At 36.3% G+C, this 24,635-nt stretch overlaps 1 protein-coding gene across 1 annotated transcript; it reads right to left on the bottom strand.

Annotated features, from left to right (window-relative positions):
* Nucleotides 1-6,099: 6,099 nt before the first annotated feature.
* LOC113332819 (scarecrow-like protein 18) lies at nt 6,100-8,795 on the bottom strand. The gene has a single exon (XM_026579327.1). The coding sequence runs from the start codon at nt 8,533-8,535 to the stop codon at nt 6,784-6,786; it is 1,752 nt and encodes a 583-aa protein (XP_026435112.1). The 5' UTR covers nt 8,536-8,795; the 3' UTR covers nt 6,100-6,783.
* Between the last annotated feature and the right edge of the window lie 15,840 nt (nt 8,796-24,635).

Here is a 24,635-nt window from a genome sequence, read left to right as displayed (position 1 = left end):
AATGCCAACTCTTTCGGGTCAAAATTTCTTATGATGAACTCTAACGCCCTTGGAGCTTTGCTACATTCAGCCTTTCCCACCTTACCTTGTTTGATCGCCTCAATAAAGTTCCAGAATTTAGTCTTCCTTAACACAGCCTCTTGTGCTTCAGTAAATACCAGTTTTTCCAGCACTTCAACTGTCGGTTTCAGGTTTGATCGGAACGTTTTCTTCCCTTCCTTTTTATCTAACTTGTCTTCATCCATTTCGGTATCCACAAGTTGCATATCCCCTATGCTAGACTCTCCGCCCACTTTCACATCATGCTTATTCTCGGATGTAATTTCAGCAGCAGCACTCTTCTTACTTTTCTTGCTACCGCTTCCTGCAACAATTTGGATGAAACCAGTTACATCTTATCTTTCATACTAGATGAAAACAAGTTTCTGCAGGTATCAGAATAACTGATTTATGGCATGAAGCTAAAATAGGACCTAACTTTAATACAGATCTTCAAAAGTTAACTTTAAAAAGTAGCAAAATCTTGGATGTATCTGATTTCATCCAGTCTTAGTCTGTTGAAACAACATACACTGCAAACTAAACCTGGATGAAATCAGTTTCATAATAGTGTAAACCTGCTGAAACAGTTGATATAACCAGATTCAAGCCAAGATGAAAACCAATTACATCCAATCTCACTTCAAGCAATTTAACACTAAAAACAATTAAATAACAAGATGCAAACCCATTTAATCATTAATTTAATACCACCAACAGGTCATTTACATTCTAACTTAAAATTTGATGAAAACCAGTTTCAAACACCTGCTGAGCATCACTTCGTAGCCAAATGCAAACCCAATTTCGTTCAATCCATAACATAGATTTTCATACATCCCATTCACAACATATTAATAGTCTTATATTAACCGCAGATATATCTTTAAACCTGAACGAAACTGGTTTCATCTAGTGTTAATCTTCTTGAAACAATATACACTGCAGATTAACAAAAGATGAAACCAGTTACATCCTGGTTTAAACCCTGCTGAAACAAATCAGATACCCAGATCTAATTTCACTACAACCAATTTCACAGTGAAACAAATCAGTTACATCCTGTTTTAAACTGGTTCAATACTTAATGAAACCAGATGCAAACCAGTTTCATCTAATTGAAATTTAAAATAAAACAAGCAATTCAACATATAAATCAACTAAAATGAAAATTAAAACAACCAATTTAAAAATTTAATCATGCGATTCTGAAATTAAGAACAAAAAAGAGTTAGGGTTTGAAAACTTACGAGTTCTAGGAGACATTCTGTGGAAACTTATTGAAACACTAACTCTCCAAATACACTGAAACAGATCGATTGAAATTATTGAAACCCTAGTTCACTGAAACCGCTGTTGTAGTGTTGATTGTGTATTAGAGACGAAGGATGAAAACAGTTTCTAGTATTGTTGATGGTGGTGTTGACGGTGGATGAAACTGATTCCCCTCAATTTGTTATGAGACAGTGGATGAAAACGATGAAATTGAAGAGAAGATGAAAACGATTTCCGGTAACTGGGTATGAAGATGAAGATGATGAAAACGATTTCTGGTGTGGGGATGAAGATGAAAGACAGTGGGGGTGAAAACTCTCTGGTTTCCTGAGGAACGTTGTGGTTTTAGTGAAGAGAGAGGGAGATCGTGGGTGGTTTTGATGAAAATGTGGGGTTAGAACGGTTACAAAAGGGTAATAATATCTCTCCACACTAAAAAGATTCCATCGGCCATTTGACCCAGGTCGAATTCTAACTGTCCATTTGACCCAGAAAAGAACCTTTTTAACTATATGACCCATTTTCCGTATTGAAATTTTGGTAGTTAGAAGATCGTTATTGAAAATGCTGCTAGTATCAGAAACTGGTTATTTGCATCTGCGGAACAACTTTAAGTTAGGGCTGTGGTGCTCCTTAACCATTAGTGTTATAGTGATTATTATGGTAAGTTTTAGCGTGATGCTTTCCCTGTCATATAAATGGTCACGTGTGATTGTTGCCAAATTCAGCTATAAATTTCCTCTTATGTGTCAGCGTTGTTTGCACCTGCGCGCATTCACCAACTTGTTATTTCTTTGTATTCATTTGTTTCTTTTCTTTTCCCCTTGGATTGTATATAACCTTGTGTCGAAGCAAAAACAAAACCTTCACCCATCATCCGGAATTCATGATGGCATTTATTACTTACTTTTTCCAATTTCACTATTTTCAGAGAGAAAAGAGGAAAAAAACAACAAGGTAGCTTTTCTCAGTGTATAAGATGCTGTCCATAAAATTTTAGTACTTGCCAGTAGCAGCTATCTTACGTGGAAGAATCAACTTTAATTAATTCATTACTCCGTGGCATTTTTGCTGTGTCATAAATGAGAAACCAGGATAAAGTAGGAATTGGATAGCTAGACGTATGTTCTTGTATCTTAATTATAGCTGATCATGATAGACTATCCTGACTGCTCAGTTGCTAATCATTTGAACCATTCTTCTTTAAGAGGCGATGTCTTTATTATGTTTATTTATCTAGACTGTGATTATATATTTTATATGTACGTACACACATATATAATCTCACCCACATCATGCATATATGGTGATTGTGATGATCGGATGATGAGTTGACTTCATAAATATTCTCGATGGTTTAACTACGCGCCAATTGAGTCTCTTCTCCATCCATCTATCTGTCGAGTGTCGATCTAAAGATTCTTTTAAATCTCTTTTGTGCCTTTGTGTATATTCCTACGGAAAAGTAAAAGAAAACCAATTGATTGATTCGTTATCTCTCTCTCGTTCTCTCTCTAAATCATTTGGTTTGGATTCTGTCCATAAGTTTTTGCTATAAAAATGTTTTTTCTTAGACCCTGCTAGGGTTTATATATATGGTACTATCCCTTTAACCCTTTTTCTCTCTTTCTGCAGGTTACCATGTGCACCCACCCAACCAAGCAATAAGTAAAAATTTATTACCATCTCTAGATCTCCTGCTCTACTGCTGCTACCACTACTTCTGCTGCATGCTCTTTCCTTTGCTTCTCCCTCACGTCCCCTTTCTCTCTCTTCATGTAAAGAGATAGATATAACTCACCTAACCTGCTGATTCCATAGAAAATTTCAGATGATATAGATACAGTATACCCTACAACCCTTCTCCCATACCCCACATGCACATCCCTAGTTTTCTCCATTGTCATCCTTTCTAGTTTTCACTCTCGGTGTACAGTCCAAATCATCATCATCACTATCTCTTTCCACGGTACTCATATTCCTCTTATCTAACTTAGCTTCTTGATTCTTCCAGTCGATCCTCTTTTCACTCATTAGCAGCATCTACTTAACTTAATTATCCCAGTTATTGGTCCTTTTAATTAAACTACAGGTTACCCATGCATGTGACTTCACTAAATACATAACTGGGCGTCAAAAAACCGTAAGAGTTGTATTAGAACTCAGAGTTATGCATGCGAACCTCTAATTCTTAGACAACCAACCTCTATGTTCTTAAATTTAAACTGGTTGAGAGTTTGGATAGTATATAATTTGCTCATGCATATAAGGCGGGCCGTATGTGAAGGCGGAGGTGATATTAATTAATTGCCGACAGTCCTACTTTTGTAGCTCCATCCATCATAGGATATTCTATATTTCCACCATTTTGGAGCTGGGACATAAATCATTCCCCGCTCTGCCATACCACATTAGGGTCTATTAGACGGCTTTTGTACATATAGTTACTACTTTGCATCGTTTAAAAAACAGGTATAGACCCCAAGTAGGAGATCTTTTATTAATGCATCCTACTCTTAATTCCAGGGATAACTAAAATGAAAGATTGGGCAGACACACACAAGCGATTGACCAGGTTTTTATTAACTGCCTATACTGATCAGATATCATCATTCGTATATAAAGATGGAATCTCAAAATGGAATCTTAGTTAAGCCATCACCAGATACTGTTAGTAGACGGATCAACTAAATATACTATAGTCGGGTACTGTGTCATGGAACATAGAGAGAAACCTCCATCTGTTTTCCGTGTAAAAAATAAAAAAAAAATCTTTCGTGTTCAATATCTAACAAGCAACCACGCATATGCATCTCTTGTCTATGTCAGCCCTCCCCCATAAAGAGAAAAAACAAAACACTAGCTAAAGCTAGTTAGCATGGACATTAATTATGATGTGTATATGATCGATGGGACGTTGACATACAGATATAGAACAGGTATATATAGAGAGAGCGGAGAGTTCTTCCTGGGGGGCTTCATACTAGGGTTTATATTCATCATTTTATACGCATCCATCCATTCTTAGTTGATCATCAGCTATTGCCGATTAGAGAGAAGACTGTTATGGGCCACTATTGTGATAATGACCGTAATCATGCATGTAATCATAAGTATTGCATATATTTATGATTATGTGATTGAAAATACATACTTTTTCCTAAACTGGTGACTTTAAGTTGCTCATAAAATAGAAATTGGTAACTGGAATTCTAAACGCAAACTATAGATGATTTTTTTTGAAAGAAGAACTCGTCACTAGACAAAACCGATCGATCGAGAGAGTACACATACATAGGCGTTAATGCATGACCTGCAGGCGATCATCAACTTGTTTTTATATATAACAATGTATCTTTTCTTACATTAGGGGCGCATCACATTACGAAAAACTGATAGAGCAAACGAAGGAATATTCGTTGTCATTTTTGTTTTGCTTTGGACAGAAATAACATTCTTAATTAGTTAGTTTTTATATTGGTAATCATCACTGGCTACTTGCTAGTTGCTACCATATTATAGTAATTTTTCCACTTGCCCACTACCATGGATATGAATATGAGCTAACTCTCTCTTTTCCTTTCCTTTCCTTTTTTTTTTTTTTCCCTTTAGGGGAAGGGGGGAGAGGACTAGCTATAATTTGTTTGTCTGAAAACTACTCATGAAACAAGGCATGCATAAACACACTTGCATTCTCTCTCGTATCTAGCTGCTAATAGGTAACTGATGGATGGATTTGTCTGTTTTGAGAACTTTGATGGTTATGTTGAGGGGGACAAAAGACAGAAATTAGGGCATCTTTCAGTTAATTAGCAAAACAAAATAAAGAAAATTGCTGAAATGGTCTCCTTAATAGCCTGATTGTCAAAGACAAGAATAAGCATATCCTGGGATTTATACATTGCATGCTGCTCTGCTGGTTCAAGAATCAAGAACCCCTCGTGTACTCAAAAGCAGCTCTCTCTCCGTATCTCACCTATTAATTAATTAATCAAATAGCACTGAGCAATTTTACAATGGAGACAAGGGAATTTTATTCCGATCAAAATATTAAAATAATGTCATGATAAAGAACAGGATCAGGAGATCCATCGACAATTAGTTGATGATTATCTGTTACCATCAACTAGTACTTAATTATAATAAAAGATGCCTTTCAAGTTGCATAGAAACGTAAGACCATTTGTGTTAGCTTTACATATTAACTATATGTGAATTTTTGGGACCAAAGCAATATAATAATCGGTAAAGTCATTTCATCATGTCTTCTTTTTTATCAATTAAAATACTCTATACGAAATAAAATTAGTTAAAAGACCTAACATTGATCAATAGTGGTGGGGTGTTAGTTCATATACTATGAGTTATAGCTAGCTGTGCCTGCTCATACATCGATATTTCATGTCCAAGTGAAACAAGTAGCTGCTACAATGAAAAATCTTTTATGGAAAAAGGCAAAATCAGATAGCTAAAATAAGAGACATATTAGTGTTCAAACCACCCTCATATAATGCAAAGATTATTTTATTTTTGGAATAGAAATGCAAGGAATATCATCAGACTGCATATGCATAATATTTTAAGAATGTATCCCCAGTGTTGAATCAAGAACTATATATACCCAATGTGGATTATCATCAAGGAATGCACATATCATCAAGAATCAAAAATCCCAAAGCATGTACAGTAATGTGACTTTAGAGACACCGAAAGATCGATCCATATATAACGATTTTAACAAATTAATTTCTTCTCAACTGATTAGAATTACATTATGGAGACGGTTACACATTTTGAATATATAAAAAAAATGAAAAGAGAGAGAAAATCGTCTTCAGTGATCCATACATCAGGATATTTATAAGCTAATCACTATATAAACTAATTAATTAGCTAGATACTTTCTTTTTGGAAAGGAAAGATTCATTATCAAAGTGCTGAGGGAGCACGAGGGATTAGCTAGATACTCATCTAATCATAGAGTACAGTTTATAATAAGCAAGCTGGGCTCCAATTGATCAAGTCCCTCCCACAGTTGTGTTCATGATCAGGGTGATGAAGTACAAGGAAGAGAGCTAGCTCATGGATCATGCACCATGCACATATACTGTCATTACCTTTATTATCATAGCTAGCAAGCATGCAAAAAATCTCATGAGCTAGCTAACTAGAAATTAATAAGATCACTTTGATATGCTTAATTTGTCTTGTGCGAAATGGGCATTTGACTGCCAGCTTCCACTATATTAAACGTCAAATTCATGCATTTAGTCGTAAGTACGTAGTTTAATCTCTAGGGCACTACTATTACGTACATACTACTCCTATACTCATGCATGTGATCGATCTTCATTGGCTATAGCTAGTTATGATGGTAATGGTAATCTTCTTGATTCATAGATAATGTAAGCCAGCTGATATTATGAAGCTCAATAACTAGGAAATAATTAATCAATCAGGAGTAGCTAGCTAGTACCAGGAAGAGACCGTGAAGAGGGATTGATTCTGCCAACCAAGAAAAAATGAGTCGTTCAGAATCTGAAGCTGATATCCCTCCGAAGGATAATGCAGCCTGAGGAGTAGTTTAGCCTGCGACAATGCGTAAGGGCTCAACGGCAGCCTAGTAAAACCCGAACTCGTTAACTTCTCCACCCAGTAACTCTCCAGCCTTTCGTGTCTTTCCCTTCTCTCCTCTCCTTCGGCTGACACAATGTCAGCAATCTCCCTCCCAAACCAAACCTGCTCCACCGTTAGCCTCTCTTGGCTATTTGGCGGAAGTGTTGCTTCTAATGAATTGAACAAGGCCGTGTAATGGTCCAAGGCCTCCACGAACCTCTTCATGAAATTCGGGTGGTTGTTGCTAGCTTCTCTCTCTGCCACAGTTACCACCTTTGGGTTCATGGACTTGATGGTACGAAGGAAGAGACACACACCGTCGTCATCATCCCGCCTAGACGATGATGATGAATAATAGTAACGTGTAGTGTTCTGCTGCTGGTTGTAGTACTGCTGATCATGAGGATGATGATGATGATCATCATCTCTGCTACTTAACAACTTGTGAAGATATAGCACACAGTTTACGGCGAGAGTCTCATGAGGAAGAAGGGCAATGGCTGAGGGGAGTTGGAGAGCAACCGAAGAAGGATCGTTGAGAAGGAGGATTAGGGGATGGAATTGAAACCTAAGACCAAGGGACTGAGCAAATCTCTGAAGGCGATCTCCAGTTTTACGAAGGGTATCAATATCTTGTCCCGTTCCAGTGATTCTAATCATTGGAGGTACTGGTGGGTGTGGCAATGAGGATGATGTTGGTGTATCGGATGATGATAATGACGATGAAGTATAATAACGATCGGCGATAGCTTGCATCAGTGGAGGCCATTGCACACCTTGCATGGTGTCGAAGTCCAGGATGTGAATCGATTCTTGGCCTTCAATGGCTTCTAATATGGCCTGGTTTGCTGTGAGATGACTGAATCTTATGAAAGGTGTGATTTGGTTGAGGTAGAGATAAGATGATTGAAGATCACCGTGATTATCATTGTTAATATCATGATCAATATCCACCACCTCATCATTGTGCAGCTCATGTATCTGATGATTTCCAAGATCAACAGCATCAGAAGCAGATGTAGAGACAGATGGATTATTAATCAAGTTTACCATGGCAATAGTACTAGTAGTTCTTGATGCTGCTGATGCTGAAGCACCAGCTACAATCGGAGCAGAGTAGTATTGATGATGATGATGATGATCCGAGTCGGTGAGCAAGTTTGATCTGATGAAGTTGGCAGTAGCAGTAGCAGTGTTGGTGTTGTTATGGTGGCGATTGATCCTCAAGGATAAAGCTTTAGAGAATTGGTGAACCAACCTTTCTGTAGAGTCACCAAAAGGAGTAGATGAAGTGGAGAGGAGAGACACAAGGCGGTGAGCAGCTGAGAAATCAGATTGAGAAACCAGTTCCGCACAACTTATTAACAATTTTCTCATCTGATGATGATTTTGATCTTCATAACGGAGATGACTTGACACTGTTGGCTGTAGCTGATGGGGTATTAACTCATGGTGGTCATACTGCGGCAGCTGGTAGGAGGCAGGAGATAAGTGGTGTCCACCACCGTGGTGGCGGTGATCTAGTGTTCGGTGGCGGTCTTGGTCTTTTTTATCTTCGTGAGAGTTGTTATTACCATCAGTACTAAACGAAGATGAGCTAAGCATCTCTAGCTGGTTAGATCTAACCAGAGAGACAAAGAGAATAATTAAGATGAAGAAGTAAGAAAGAATAATAAAATGAGCAGGGGTCTTCTGATGTTACTTATGAGGACGATGAGCACTGAAACTAATACAACAAGTAATGCTTTTTGGACAGTGGAAGAAAAGACTAAGAAATTGGCGAAGAAGAACTATGAGCAGAAGAAAAGAAACATGGGGATGGGAGAATGTAGCTGCAGAGGAGTTTTGCAGCAGCAGCAGCTTCCTTTCCTTCACTATTACTTTTAATAATAGTAATACTTTTCCTTTAATAGAAGAAGAAAAAACCACTGATCAAGTAGATATTAATGCAGTAGGTCCCTAAGAGTGGTGGTAGCATTTCACTTGACAGGACATCAACTGCCAAAAACACATACAATTGGGATATTTTGGATTTATAAAGTAGCGTACAGCAATAGCAATATTTAGGGGAAGAGGGCGGATTATGCATTTTTTCGGTGTATTTCCGTGTATTTCTAGTTTGTTCAATAAGCCTATTAAAGGGGTTCTAAGCTTTTAGTTTTGAGGGTTACTACGAATTCAAGTGCCGCAAACGCAAACGTGGATAAAGGGAAATTTTTCCATAATAGAAATATAAAATATTATTTAATTATATTTAGTACTATCTTATTACTCTTAAATAATCTATATATCCCTAGTGTGAGACTCATTGAAAAATACCCTTTCAAACTTAATATATATACCTAAGTTTAATACGTTACTAAAATACCCTCTTTTATATATTGTATATATACAAAACCACTACCATTAACCACTATTCAAACAAAAATAAAAAACCACTACCTCTACTTCCCAACACCACTGCACCACCACCACCAACCACCACCGTCGTCCACCACTGTCGTCCACCACCACCCGCCGCCGACCACCACCGCAGCCGCCGACCACCACTGCCAACCACCATCGATGTTCACCACCACCACTGCGGCCAACAACCACCACCGCAAACCACCACCGCCGACAACCACCACCGCCGCCAACAACCACCAACAACAACAACCACCACCGCACTAACTACCACCACCACTTTCCTCCTACCAACCACCGTCGCCGTCACCGCCACTTTCCTCCACCGCCGCCGTCACCGCCACCACCAGCATCATGTGAAGTCAACTTGCTGAAGTGGAGACAACTAGCACAAGTTGTCTCCAATAAATAGGGTAGAAACCAACTAACTCAAGTTTTCTCCGAACCCAAGACAATTATCTCAAGTTGTCTTCAAAAGTGAAAGCAACTAGCTCAAGTTGTCTCCAAATCTATAAGCAACTTGTTCAAGTTGTCTCCAAATATGGAGGCAACTAGCACAAATTGTTTTCAGATATGGAGGCAACTAGCAAAAGTTGTATCCAAAAATTATACACAAATGAGTGAATCTAGCGTGAGTCGAATACACATCTCCTGACATACAGTCAATTATGTTACCATTGCACCACAAATTCGTCAATACAAAACAACAAATCAAAATCGCATCCGAAAACAAACTCAGACAAATCAAAAACAAACGGAAACTCAATATGAAAACAACATATACAAGTTGTCTCCAAAACAAATGAAGCAACTATCACAAGTTACCCAATAGCGGAAGCAATTTGGTCAAGTTGTCTCCAAGTTAGAAGCAACTAGCAGAATTTGTGTCTCACAAAAAGTGTGCATGAATAAGAACACCATCCAGTTGCAGATAATAATCATATTAAGTAGTCCCATACATACCTCGACACCCACTAAAATGCGGCTTGTTTAGAGCCTGCAAAAGTAGGTGGTCAGCGATCTTCTTTGTCAAAGCTTGGCTAGGAGCCTGCACATTTTGCAATAGGAGCCTGCACATTTTAAAATAATTTCACAAAATCAGTACGTAAGAGTTTGTTAGAACTGTAGACAGTACAGAGCTCTAGAGATACTGAAAGAGAACAAAGTTGATATTTAATTTGATAAAATTAATTGAGGCAAAGTTGTTGTAAGAGAACAACGAACACACCTGCTAACTATTTTTTGTATCCTGTAAAAGTGATTAAAATGAGACATTTGCATGAGGATTCCAAGTGGTACGCAGGAACAAGTTTCTCAAAAAAAAAATGGAGCTAACTATCTCAAGTTGCCTCTTAATCTGGAACCAACTAGCTCAAGTTGCTTCTGAATATGGAACCAACTAGCTCAAGTTGCCTCCAAAAATAAAAGCAACTTTCTCAAGTTGTCCCCAATATCTGAGGTCCAAGAACGAAAACGGAGCAAACTAGATAAAGTTAAACTATTGTTAGTCACAAGTGAAAAAGAGTGAGTACAACAACCACACCCAATATTTCGCTTAGCAATCTGTATGGACAAACTCCAATATACTTTCAAGAGAATCAATAAGACTCAATCTTAATAAAGTATATCAAAGAGTTATCTCTCTCTTTCTCGATTCAATTCTTACTCAAGCAAATAGAAATCTGCGAGTCTAATTATATACAAGAGAAATCACTTGAACGGTACCAAAGACCAATGTTCAAGGATCAATCAATTTCAATCAACAACCAAAGGTCGGATTTCCAATTGATTGATTCAAACGCACAACCTGTGACATTTCAATTATATAACAAAATATAATGTGGAATAGAAATAACACAGACACCAGAATTTTGTGAACGAGGAAACCGCAAATGCAGAAAAACCCCGGGACCTAGTCCAGATTGAACATCACACTGTATTAAGCCGCTACAAACACTAGCCTACTGCAAACTAACTTCGGTCTGGACTGTAGTTGAACCCCAATCAATCTCACACTGATTCAAGTTACAGTTGCGCTCCTTACGTCTCTGATCCCAGCAGGATACTACGCACTTGATTCCCTTAGCTGATCTCACTCACAACTAAGAGTTGTTACGACCCAAAGTCGAAGACTTTAATAAACAAATTGGTATCACACAGAAAAGTCTACAGAATAGATAAATTTGTCTCCCACAGATAAAACTACAAGTTTTCGTTCCGTATTTTGATAAGTTAAGGTGAACATGAACTAATTGATAACCCGCACTTATATTCCCGAAGAACAGCCTAGTATTATCAATCACCTCACAATAATCTTAATCGACGCGGCGAAAGAAGATATTGTGGAATCACAAACGATGATACGAAGATGTTTGTGACTACTTTTCTATCTTTCTTATCGGAGATAAAGATCTCAAGCCAATCGTTACGATTGTACTCAACACGATAGAATCAGCAAGATCAGATCACACAACTACGAGAAAGTAGTATCGGTCTGGCTTCACAATCCCAATGAATTCTTTAAGTCGTTAACCTGGTTTAAGAAGAAAACCTAAGGTTAAAGGAGAATCGACTCTAGCTAATACAACTAGTATCACGCAGAAGGTGTGGGGATTAGATTTCCCAGTTGTTAGAGTTCTCCCTTATATAGTCTTTCAAATTAGGGTTTGAAATCAATGTTAGCTTGGTAACAAATCATTCAATATTCACCGTTAGATGAAAACATGATTAGATTCAAGATAATATCTTTCAACCATTAGATCGAAAACTTATCTTGTTACACACAAATGAAATGTACTATTTTGGGTTTATGTAACCGTACCCAAACATGAACATTTGTTGGTTCAACAGTAGTTAACCAAATGGTTAGCCATATGAGCACTTTCATATCAACCATGTTCTTCTTCACCATAACTAGTTCAAATGACTCAAATGAACTAGTTAGAGAGTTGTTCAATTGCAAGGAAATCTTATGTAACTACACAAGACACAATCAAAACAAAAACAATTTGATTCACTCGAATCAGTTCATGAACTATATAGCCACGGTTTTCATTTAGTATTCCTTAGTTAATATGAATAAGTTCACAAACAATCGTTTTTAGATATTACCAACTCAAGTTCGCAAACTTAATTCGCGGACTTAAGTTCCCGTAAGGAGTTCACAAACTCCAACAGATATTCTCGGGTCGAGAACTTCCGACAGTTCGCGGACTAATTTCGCGGACTTAGATCACGCCACTATTCCGGTTCTCTTGATCAACAAAGTTCGCAAACTTCGGTTCAAGGAAAACGAACTAATACATATATGTGTTGCCACACAATGCTTATATCCATCATTAGTTATATAATCTAAACTCTCATTTCAATCATTGAAACATTCTCAGAGGACGTTATATAGTTGTTAATCGCAAACCGTTTTTCGTCAGAGCAATTTTCAAAGTGATTAAAACATAACATGACTTTCGTCACTAGGTAAAGATGAACTTGGCCAAAGCAAAAGCTTACCAACACATATTTCGAGAAAGAGATAGGCGAGTTAAACTCGGATCGAAATAGCAAATGTGTATAATCAAAGTCTATATAACAAAACGACTTTTGTCTCAGAATAGGAGATAGAAAAGATAGACTTTTGAGTGACAGATAAGTTCAAGTCTCCACATACCTTTTAGTCGATGAAGATCTGCCAGTTCCTTGAGTATTCCTTCGCCTTGTATGATGATTTCCATGGACTTCTTGAGCTCAACTACAATTTCTATCCTAGTCCACGACTTAGGTATAGTAGACTAGAAATCAAGACTTATAGTTTTGATCACTAATATTGAAAAACATGCTTGAGATAGCAACGCATGCGAGTTCGACCGAGTAATGCTCTAACAATCTCCACCTTTGTTAATTTTAGTGACAAAACTATCAATACATATGGAATACAAAAATAAAATGAAATAACTTTTATAGATCCTATTCCACATGCCTAATCTTCAACATTACTCGAAATCTTCGTCACTTCCAAGTACTCCAATGATCCCAAAGGTTGTAAGTTCAGCATCATCGTTGTTGAAAATCCGTAGCTATAACAACGAGAAAACAAGAGTTCTCAATCATTGTTATACAGTGTCATAGTTTCACTATATAGTATCAAATTTCAATTGCATCACAACTTCGACAACAATACTATGGTGATATTTATCACTCCCCCTTAGTCAATACTCCATCTCACATGGAAACCACTCCCCTTACATAATGATCCGAAAACCATATGTATTTGTAGTGTGAACTACATAATAATTCTCCCCCTTTTTGTCAATAAAATTGGCAAAGGTACGAAAACGGGATCCTAATGAAATTTACGAAAGAGACATTTCATGACCAAAAGAAAGCACATATCATCTTATTTAGATGCAATCATATAGCCGAAGCTAAATGCATTCATCAAGGAGTTTATAAAGATACAAGATAACCCCTATAATTTTCCACAGCCGCACTCCCCACAAAGATTTGGCAATTAAGCACAAGTTCAATTAAGAACTCTCCCCCATAATATGTCATTCCCGAAAGAACAACAAGAGCGACCTTAATTTCGAAAGAAAAGAAGGATTTATTTGGACATAACAAATTACATACAAGTATGAATTTGAATCCAAAATAATCAATTAAATTAACCGCAAGAGAACCCACGATTAATTTAATCGAAAATTCTCAACATAAGTGAACTTATGGAGACTCAAAAGTACACAATTACATTAATCACAAGAGAACCCATAATTAATCTAATCGGAATACACAACCAAATTAACCACAAAATGTAATCAATTTAATTGGTCATGCTCGATATAAGAGAACTTACGGAGCAACAGTTAAATAACCAAACGAGAATGATTAATTTAGTTGAACATGCTCGACATAAAGTACCTCACAGAGCAACAACTAATCTAAGAATAACTCAGTCGAAAATGCTCAACATAAGACACCTTATGGAACAACACAGTTTGTACCCAAAAATTGTGGATCGGAGATCGACCTTATACCGTGGAATAAGCAAGGATTCATTCTATTTTCCATCACCATTTGCACAATGACATACAATAGACATAATCCTTGTAAACAAAATATTTTAACCTCTTCCATCAATAATTAACATAATAGGCTTAACTTTTGTATTTGTCAAAAGTTCATTCCTTCTTTTATCAACACATGCATATAGACATATAAAGGACTTAACTTTCAATAATGTATGGGAAAATCACAGTTCACGGATGAAAACACACATATCCCATAAAAAATTGCAATATATAAAACCATAAAGATTAATACTGCAAATCATCTTCCAAACAATTTTAGAATTTAAACCAATAAATCTAAAAACATGAAGATGCAAACGTTGGACATATCTATGTGTAATCACAATAATGGATATTCCAAACTCTAGTAATCCTTCTCAAAAACAAGAATAAATTCTCATAGGAAGTTTCCTAGGCATCAAGACAAACTCGTAATGCACACATAAGATGATTTGTCCTTAGAGGGTAGAATCAATCTTTTTCTCCCGAATTTATACCAAGAATAACTACCAAAGACCTATAAAAATATTTTCTTAATAAAGAAGAACATACAAAGTCATTAACTACCATGCACCATAGTTAACATAAAATGATTGTGAACATTCAAGAATCCCATAGTAATGCGTACTACTTCCCATTCTTGAACTTCCTTCTTTGTGATTCACCAACAACATTCTTTTAAAAGCTACAAATGAGCTTAGGAGAGTAGTACTCCATGAATCCAAGTGCCCAAGTCCAAGAGAAGTGGAACAAGTGCGACGAAATGGAGCAAAAACACTCAAAAACAAGAGACATGACAAATACCAATCTTAACTCATCCAAATTCAGTAATTCTCATCTCCAATTTGAATATAATTCAAATAGGAAGATAATGAACAAAGAATGAGGTCATTCCGAGTTCGTACGAAGAATTTACGGCCAAAACAAGTTTACCGAAAATCGACGTCTACAGGAAAGTATGCACACGGGTTTGCAAACGAAATTTCGTATCCTGGAGCAGTATGCAAACGGGTATGTAAACTTAAGCCCCTGGATTTTGATTTTAAATGATGGTATGCACACTTGATATGTGTTCCATGAAGTCCAAACATCCTGAACTACTATTTTCAAACCTAAACATTTAAGAACCTTAAACACAGATCAAGTTAGGTAGAATTGAACAATAAGAAAGGTACATGGATCATTATAACTACTCTAAGCAAATAAAAACATAAATCTTTCTCAGGTTTATAGACATACCTTTTTAGAAGAATCCGGTCGAATTCTACAGCCTTACCGAACATAATATGTGTGCCCCAATTCTCGTGCTTCACTCACCGTATACATAGCAGGGCATTCCTTGGTGATGATGCACTTACAACACAATCAAGTTGAATTGGGGTGAACAATGTCTTGCTCACCACAAGTGACCTTTGGATTATCATGAAAGAGATCGCTTTTAGAATCTTTCACATCCAATTCCATTTTTCCAAAAAACTTGTTAAGTTCCAACATCATGGATACTGCCTTCTCCATAGTCATGGAATTTTCTGGAAGATCATTCCTTTTCACACTCAAAGAATCATTGGATTTCTTTGGTACCCACTTCTGAGTGCGTTTAGGAACAACCGGAACGTTCTTCCCATTACTCTCTTCAAGATTTCTCGAAAGAGAATTGGATTGACTATTCTTTTGCAAGATAGTCTTCTCAAATTGGGAATATAGGATCTTATCTTAGTCTTTACGAATTTATCCTTTTGATAACCATTACAATTGTGAAAAGGATTCGTATGACGTTTATAGGCAAATATAGATTTATCACAGCACTGATTTCTTTGCCTAAGGGTTGGACAATTACAACCTGTAGCGTTAAGGGGATTAGTATTAACATATGATCTTGGTTTCACAACTTCTTGTGATGCCCAAACAAGAACATCATGAAGTTTCTCATTCCTTATACAGAAACGACATCTCCTTTCCAGGTGACCTTTATTTCCGCAATAGGGACAAACATAAGGAATGTTCTTACCTCGATCCATGTGTGCTGACTTTGGAGGTTGATATACTTTGATCTTTCGAACCTTAACTGTCGGTGAAGGTATTTCACTTTTGCCACCAGTGGAAACCTTTTGTTGAGAAGCATCACTAGCCTTGACAAATTTTACCTCTTTGCTAGTACTTGGAGCATCTATTCCCTTATAGCCCAATCCTCGTGTATCACGATGATTTTTGCTTGCTCCTAGCATAGTGGTTAATTTGCTTGAACTAGAATTGAACTTTTTCAAGTCATCTTCCAACATCTTGATTTTATCAAGAGCAGCAGTTAAATCAGCCTCAAGGCGTTTTTCTCGAGCGAGATAAGCGCTTTCTCTGTCGTCAAAACTTGTTTGCTGGGAGTTAATACTTTCTTCATATTCTGCAAGTTTCTCTTCCAACAAAAAATAATTTTGATTGGGATTATCACATTCAAGTGACTTCATATGTAGGTTTTCCTCAGAGTCTTTGGGGATCGATTCATTAGAACGATTCGAAACATAAACACCTGCGTAACATCTTCTCAATTTCTTGTTTTCTCGACAGAGAGGAGTCAGAAGAGGAGTGACATGAGAAATTGTCATCTTCTTCTTTTCTAAAGAATTCAAAACCTTCAGATACTCAGAGACTTCCTCATCAATATCTATATCAATATCTGAATCACCTTCATCAGAAAGTTCATCCAACTGTTCTTCTAGGCGTGTTTCCCAGACTTCAACAGGTTTTATATTAAGAGAATTTTTAGATACTGACCTAGATGTGATAGTCCTCTCCGGTGAATCCAAGCTTTGAAAATCATCTGGTAATTTATGAACAGGTACGTTATTAGAGATAGACTCGTCCATAATCATATTTCTACAAACACATACTTATGAGGTCTTAAACGTGTTTGCCTGCTCTGATACCAATTGAAAAGCGGGGATACAACAACCACACCCAATATTTTTCTTAGCAATCTGTATGGACAAACTCCATGTAGAGCACTGCTCGGTTGAACCCACCAAGCGTTGGTATGTCAAATTAGTTGTCATATTTAGTTCCAAAACTCGAGTCGCGATTATGTAAACTACAGTCAACTTCGATAGGTTAGAGTAGAAATGATAGAAGTATTGTGTTGTTACTCACAAAGATCTGAAGATGGATTGAAGACAATAAAGACATCTCCCTTCGGCTTGAGGTTAGTATCTATGACTTGACTTGTTCCATATCTATCTTGTGTCTTTCAAATCTTTTAGATCGAAAACATAACATGCAAAATTATATTCTTATGAGAAAATTGTCAAGGAATTTATCAACATAATTCATTGACTGCTATATTTGTGATTATGTATGGGTATGAGATGAGGATTTCATCCTAGGGAACAATGTTTACATGTGTTCTAAGGAAGTAAGTTCATAAACTTGTTTGCGAACCGAAAAGGAAATTTCCAGGTGTTATTGGTTTTGTTATTCATTGCATATCTTATGAACAACCAATATGTGTGATTGAGTATAACCGCCCACAACTTGTTTGTGTTCTTGGTAGAACTATTCACAAAGGCCTGACTTATGTATTATGACTTTTATCAGTGAAACCGATCTTAAGTAATCACCTGAGATGGTATGATCGAGTTTTTGTTGTGTATGACCAAATCTGGGTAAAGGGGAACCGCTCCTAGTAAGATGTGCAGTACATCACAAAGGGGAATCGATCCTTGTAAGAGGTGCAAAAGGGGAACAGATCCTATGAACATGTGCAACAAGTTTTCTTATTGTGGGAACAAATCCTATGCACATGTGCAACAAGTTTTCTTATTGAGGGGAACGGACCCTATGCACATGTGCAACAAGTTTTGTTATCGGGGGAAGAGATCCTATGCACATGTGCAGCACGGTTTTTAAATATAGGGAACCGATCCTCTAGACATGTGCACCAAATTACAAGTTAGATACCATATATATATATATATAAACCGATTTTGGAAATATATTGCATATCTTGAGAATATTTTTGGTTTTGGAAATTCCTTGGCGTCCAAACTTCCTTGACTATAAATACTTGAAGTTTGCATTTCTAGCAAACTAATCCTTCGTGACAGCAAACTTCCTAAGTTGTGTTGTTACTGGTGTAGCCACCTATTCGGAGAAGAGAGTAACCTAATTAGGCGAAATCTCTTACGGCCGCTCAGTTTAAAGTCTTCTTTGGGATTGAGAAGCTCTAGCGTGTACCGTTGGTGGAAAACTAGAAGATTGCATTGTTAATTCAATTTTTCGATTATTGATTTGTTTGACTAACGGTTGTTGAATCTTTGATTGCACCTAGTTTTTTTATTCTTGAGAACCTTCTCTTCTGATATAAGGCTCACTCAAACTCGATTAAAGATCAACGTTTCTACGGATCTAAGTCTTTCTAGATCCGTAAGATAGATTCATTGATTTGTCATTGTTAACAGACTCCATTATGTGCGACAAATCAATAAGGAATCAAGTTTGTTTTTGCAGGTTGATACTTTAAAGATGAAATTGATGATTGAAGACTTTGAAGATTTGAAGACTTCTGCTTGTGTTTTGATTTTTGGTGTAACTTTCTGTGACATGATTTTCGGGGATCGAAGAGGTTATTTATTTTTAATAAACATAACCTTTTTTAAGATCAACAAGTAGTTTGTGATTCTATCATAAACCTTGTAATCAAGACTGATTATTTCGGTGATCATTGTCTTGTTTGATCTTGTAATAGAGGAACTTCGGATCTGGTAACAGGTCTTAAAAATTGGAGAATCCTTAACTGCACTTATATCATATATTTCGATATTGTGATTAAAAAGTGAGTTTTGTTACCAAACAGTTTATCCTTTACTCTTTGGAATACGATCCAAAGGAATCCTGTCTTGAGAGATTGAACCATTAAGAAGATAGATTAGATTTAATTCTTAAAGATAATGCCTGTTCTGCTAGGATATATAATATCAAATATCTATTGAGAACTTCGGTTCTGCTAGATATTATCAAAACAAATATCTATAGAGAACTTCGGTTCTGCTAGATATTGTCAAAACAAGAATACTGCTGAAGCTGAGTAACTAGGATTTAAGTTTAGTTAGTAGTGTCTACACGAAGTTGCAGGTTTACTTTTTGTAGCGTCTTAATTCATTGAGTATTCAAATCTAGACTAGGTCCCGGGGTTTTTCTACAAGCTTGTAGTTTTCCTCGTTAACAAAATTCTGGTGTGTGTGCTTTACTTTATTTCCGCATTATAATTATTTTTATATTATATTTAAAGTAATTACACTTGTATGTTAACTAGGCACTTGATATTTATCTTATAAGGTTTCGGTTATCAAGTGAACACTTTGTTGTAGTATTGTCTCGATTTCATATCCATAGACGATCACACAAAGTGTATTGGATTTCTCCATTTGTCTGATATAATTATTCACGTGTTAGGCCAGTCCGGACTAACCCTATTTCAATTGGACACTGTGTTGAAATATTCCTTGAGTGATTGTTGCTCCAAAAGGTTTATACATGGTAGAGATTGAATAGGTTGTGATCAAACGAAAAGATTGTGGTGTATTTGGGTACCCTCACCTTTTCAATTGGTATCAGAGCAGGAAAACACGAAAAGATCTAACAATCTGTGTTTGGCGTGATCCAAACTATAAGTTTTGAATCAAATGGTTGATTCAGTTAACGTACCGCCATGGTTTGATGGCTCAAACTATCTATGGTGGAAAATGGAAATGGAATCTTTTCTTGAATCTCGTGACTTTAACACTTGGGTTTTAGTTATTAATGGATATGAACACCCAAAAGTACTAGTCTACGACTCAACCACTGAGTTTAGACTAAAGAAATTAAACGAGTTCAATAAAGAAGAAAAATTGCTTGCAAAGCAAAATTCCGATGGATTGAATGCCATTATTCATGCTTTAACTCGAGACCTCCATCATCATGTAACCAAGTATAAAACATCAAATGAAGCATGGGATCTTCTTAATATCGTATTTGAAGGGAATACCTTTGAAAAAGAAGCTAGGCTTCAAACCTTATCTTCTAAATGGGAAAACCTCCGTATGGATGAAGACGATACATTTGATGAGTTTGATCAAAAACTCTCTGAAATAGTGAATTCCTCTCACGCTTTAGGAAAAAATATTCCAGATAAAGATATTGTGTGTAAAACTCTAAGGTCTTTACCATAAAGATACGAATCTAAAAAGCATGCTATCATGGAAGCAAATGATCTTTCCACACTATCTATAAGCGCTCTAGTTAGTAAATTAATGATCTTTGACCTTGAATACCAATTCAAGAATGAAGAGGATATTACCCTTAAATCTGTAACTAAGACTTGTTCTTCGGATACAAAAACTTAGAATTGTAGTGTCGATACAACCGCACGACAATTGAGAAAGTTATTAAGACAAAAGAAAAGAAGTTCTTCAAAAGATGCATCTTTTCCTTCCCAAAAATCACAGAAATGTGTAGAGAATAGAGAACAAAATAATAGTGATAGCTTTTATTGTTCCAAGGATCAAGAGAACAAGGCTTTCCATGCAACTGTTGAATGCACATATGGAAAGGATATTGAAGTAACTTTAGAGTCAAAAGCACTTGAATGTGATAAACTCTGCAAAGAGAATGAAAATCTTAAAAGAGAACTTTATATTTTATATAAGGATATAGAACGTGTAAGCAATGGTCAGACTTATCTTGAAGTCTCGGAAGAATACAGAAAACAAAAAGGTGATGATCGAGAAGCTCCAGAACCAAAGACACTCGACTATGATCTTCGTGAAGAGAATGAAAGATTGAAAAAGAAACTTGATGATTTGTATAACGATATAGAGATTATTGGTGGTGGTCATTATCGTGAATGCGTGAAATGTTACAGAGAGCAAAAGTCATGATTGAGAAGTGAAGCTATACACAGAGTTGGAGAACCTGAAGAACACTAAGGTAAGTCATTCTACCGAATCTGAAACAGATTATAAAGTTCAAATTGATAAATTTAAGGTTGATCTAGATAATGCTCTTGAAAAAATCAAAACACTGGAAAAAGAGAATATGGGTATAAAAGCGGACTTGAAAAAGTTTGATAGTAGCACAAAACAACTTGACTCAATGTTGAAGTCAAATAGAGTTCCTCGTGACATGCGAGGATAGGGCTACAAAGGTAAATAAATTTTGAATACTAAACAGGAAACAAAGTTTGTAAAACCTAAAGACTTTGCGGAAGAAATTTCTTCAAAAGTTGCCACAAAAGATTGTTCAACCATAAAAGAAAAATTTGTAGCACCTTCATCTTCGGCAAAAAACTGAAAACGTAAAATCCGTCAAACTCCAATGAAAGAAAATCCAAACCAAGGTAACACTAAACCCCATGGTTCGTATGTTACTAAGCATTGCTCCTATTGTGGAAATAAAGGACACTTGGAAAGAGGATGCAGATTCCGTAAAAAGAATGAAAAAGCCATAGATGCACGTGTTTCCGCAAAATTGGCTGAATTCAATAATGCTAAATCAGGACATCATTGTCCTAAAAATGAACAAAAGAATTATTGTAATGATAGTTCAAAGTTTGCTTATCAAGCTTCTACAAAGTTTTCTCAGAATCGCTCAAACTACAAAAGGAGAGATAACCTTGTAAAGACCAGATCTGATGTTCCAAATTGGAGAAAGGCTAACTCTCAGAGTTTTAAACATTTCAGTTACCCTAATGTTTCCTCAAGAGATTCATCTTGGATTTCAGGAAGAAATAATAGGAAGAACAAAGCTGCTTCTGAAAAAGCGGGGGTACAACAACCACACCCAATATTTCGCTTAGCAATCTTTATGGACAAACTCCAATATACTTTCTAGAGAATCAACTAGACAGTCAGACTCAATCTAGATAAAAAGTATATCAAAGAGTTTATATCTCAATCTCTCTATTTGATATATACTCAAGCAAATAGAAATCTGCGAGTCTTTATCAAATACTAGAGAGATAACTTGGATGGTACCAAAGACCAATATCCAAGTGTTAATCAATTTAAATCAACAACCAAAAGGTAAAATATTCTAATTGATTGAACTACGCACAACCTGTGATATTTCAATTATATAACAAAATATAATGCGGAAAAGAAATAACACAGACACCAGAATTTTGTTAACGACAAAACTGCAAATGCAGAAAACCCCCGGGACCTAGTCCATATTGAACACACACTGTATTAAGCCGCTACAGACACTATCCTACTCCAAATTAACTTCGGTCAGGACTGTAGTTGAACCCCAATAAATCTCACACTGATCCAAGGTACAGTTATGCCCCTACGTCTCTGATCCCAGCAGGATGCTACATACTTGATTCCCTTAGTTGATCTCACCGACAACTAAGAGTTGCTACGACCCAAAGTCGAAGACTTTAATAAACAAATCTATATCACACAGAAAAGTCTACGGTAATAGATAAATCCGTATCCTACGAATATACCTACGAGTTTTGTTCCTTCTTTTGATAGATCAAGGTGAACAGGAACCCATTGATAACCCGGACTTATATTCCCGAAGAACAACCTAGTATTAATAATCACCTCACAATAATCTTAATCGACGCAACGAAAAAGATATTGCGGAATCACAAACGATGAGATGAAGTGTTTCTAATTACTTTTATATATTTCTTATTGGAGATATAAATCTCAAGCCAATTATTACAATTGTACTCGTACGATAGAAACATCAAGATCAGATCACACAACTACAAGAAAGTAGTATCGGTCTGGCTTCACAATCCCAATGAAGTCTTTAAGTCGTTAACCTGGTTTAGAAGAAGAAACCCAAGGTTAAAGGAGAATCGGATCTAGCTTAGCACAACTAGTATCACACAGAAGGTGTGGGGATTAGGTTTCCCAGTTGCTAGATTTCTCCCTTGTATGATGATTTCCATGGAGTTCTTGAGCTCAACTACACTTTTTATCCTAGTCCGAGACCTTAGCTATAGTAGTCTAGAAATCAAGACTTATAGGTTTAATCACTAACATTGACAAACATGCTTGAGATAGCAACGTATGTGAGTTCGACCGAGCAATGCTCTAACAATCTCCCCCTTTGTTAATTTTAGTGAGAAAACTATCAATACATATGGAATACAAAAATAAATGAAATAACTTTTGTAGGTCCTATTCCACATGCCTAATCTTAAACATTAATCGAAATCTTCGTCACTTCCAAGTACTCCAATGATCCCAAAGGTTGTAAGTTCAGCATCATCGTTGTTGAAAATCCGTAGCTATAACAACGAGAAAACAAGAGTTCTAAATCATTGTTATACAGTGTCATAGTTTCATTATGTAGTATCAAATTTCAATTGCATCACAACAACTTCGACAAAAATACTATGGTGATATGTATCACTCCCCCTTAGTCAATACTCCATCTCACATGGAAACCACTCCCCCTTACATAATGATCCGAAAACCATATGTATTTGTAGTGTGAACTACATATTAATTCTCCCCCTTTTTGTCAATAAAATTGGCAAAGGTACGAAAACGGGATCCTAATGAAATTTCCGAAAGAGACATTTCATGACCAAAAGAAAGCACATATCATCTTATTTAGATGCAATCACATAGCCGAAGTTAAATGCATTCATCAAGGAGTTTATAAAGATACAAGATAACCCCTATAATATTCCACAGCCGCACTCCCCACAAAGATTTGGCAATTAAGCACAAGTTCAATTAAGAACTCTCCCCCATAATATGTCATTCCCGAAAGTACAACTAGAGCGACCTTAATTTCGAAAGAAAAGAAGGATTTATTTGGACATAACAAATCACATACAAGTATGAATTTGAATCCAAAATACTCAATTAAATTAACCACAAGAGAACCCATGATTAATTTAATCGAAAATGCTCAACATAAGTGAACTTATGGAGACTAAAAAAATATATACAATTAGATTAATCACAAGAGAACCCATAATTAATCTAATCGAAATACACAACCACACTAATCACAAAAGTAATCAATTTAATTGGTCATGCTCGTCATAAGAAAACTTACGGAGCAACAACTAAATAACCAAACAAGATGATTAATTTAGTTGAATATGCTCGACATAAAGTACCTCACAGAACAACAACTAAGCTAATCATTAAAATAATCAACTTGGTCGTTTAGTGCTCAACATAAGACACTTTATGGAGTCTCACAGTAATACATAAAAATATGGATCAGGGAAGATCA

The sequence above is a fragment of the Papaver somniferum genome, chromosome 1 (genome assembly GCF_003573695.1).
Source record: "Papaver somniferum cultivar HN1 chromosome 1, ASM357369v1, whole genome shotgun sequence".
Classification (NCBI taxonomy): domain Eukaryota; kingdom Viridiplantae; phylum Streptophyta; class Magnoliopsida; order Ranunculales; family Papaveraceae; genus Papaver; species Papaver somniferum.
The sequence above is the reverse complement of the archived record's forward strand: the minus strand, read 5'-3'. Positions and strand labels throughout refer to the sequence as shown.

Excerpts from the sequence above, each read along its gene's own strand:
- LOC113332819 (XM_026579327.1), bottom strand. The coding sequence starts at position 8,535 with ATGCTTAGCTCATCTTCGTTTAGTACTGATGGTAATAACAACTCTCAC.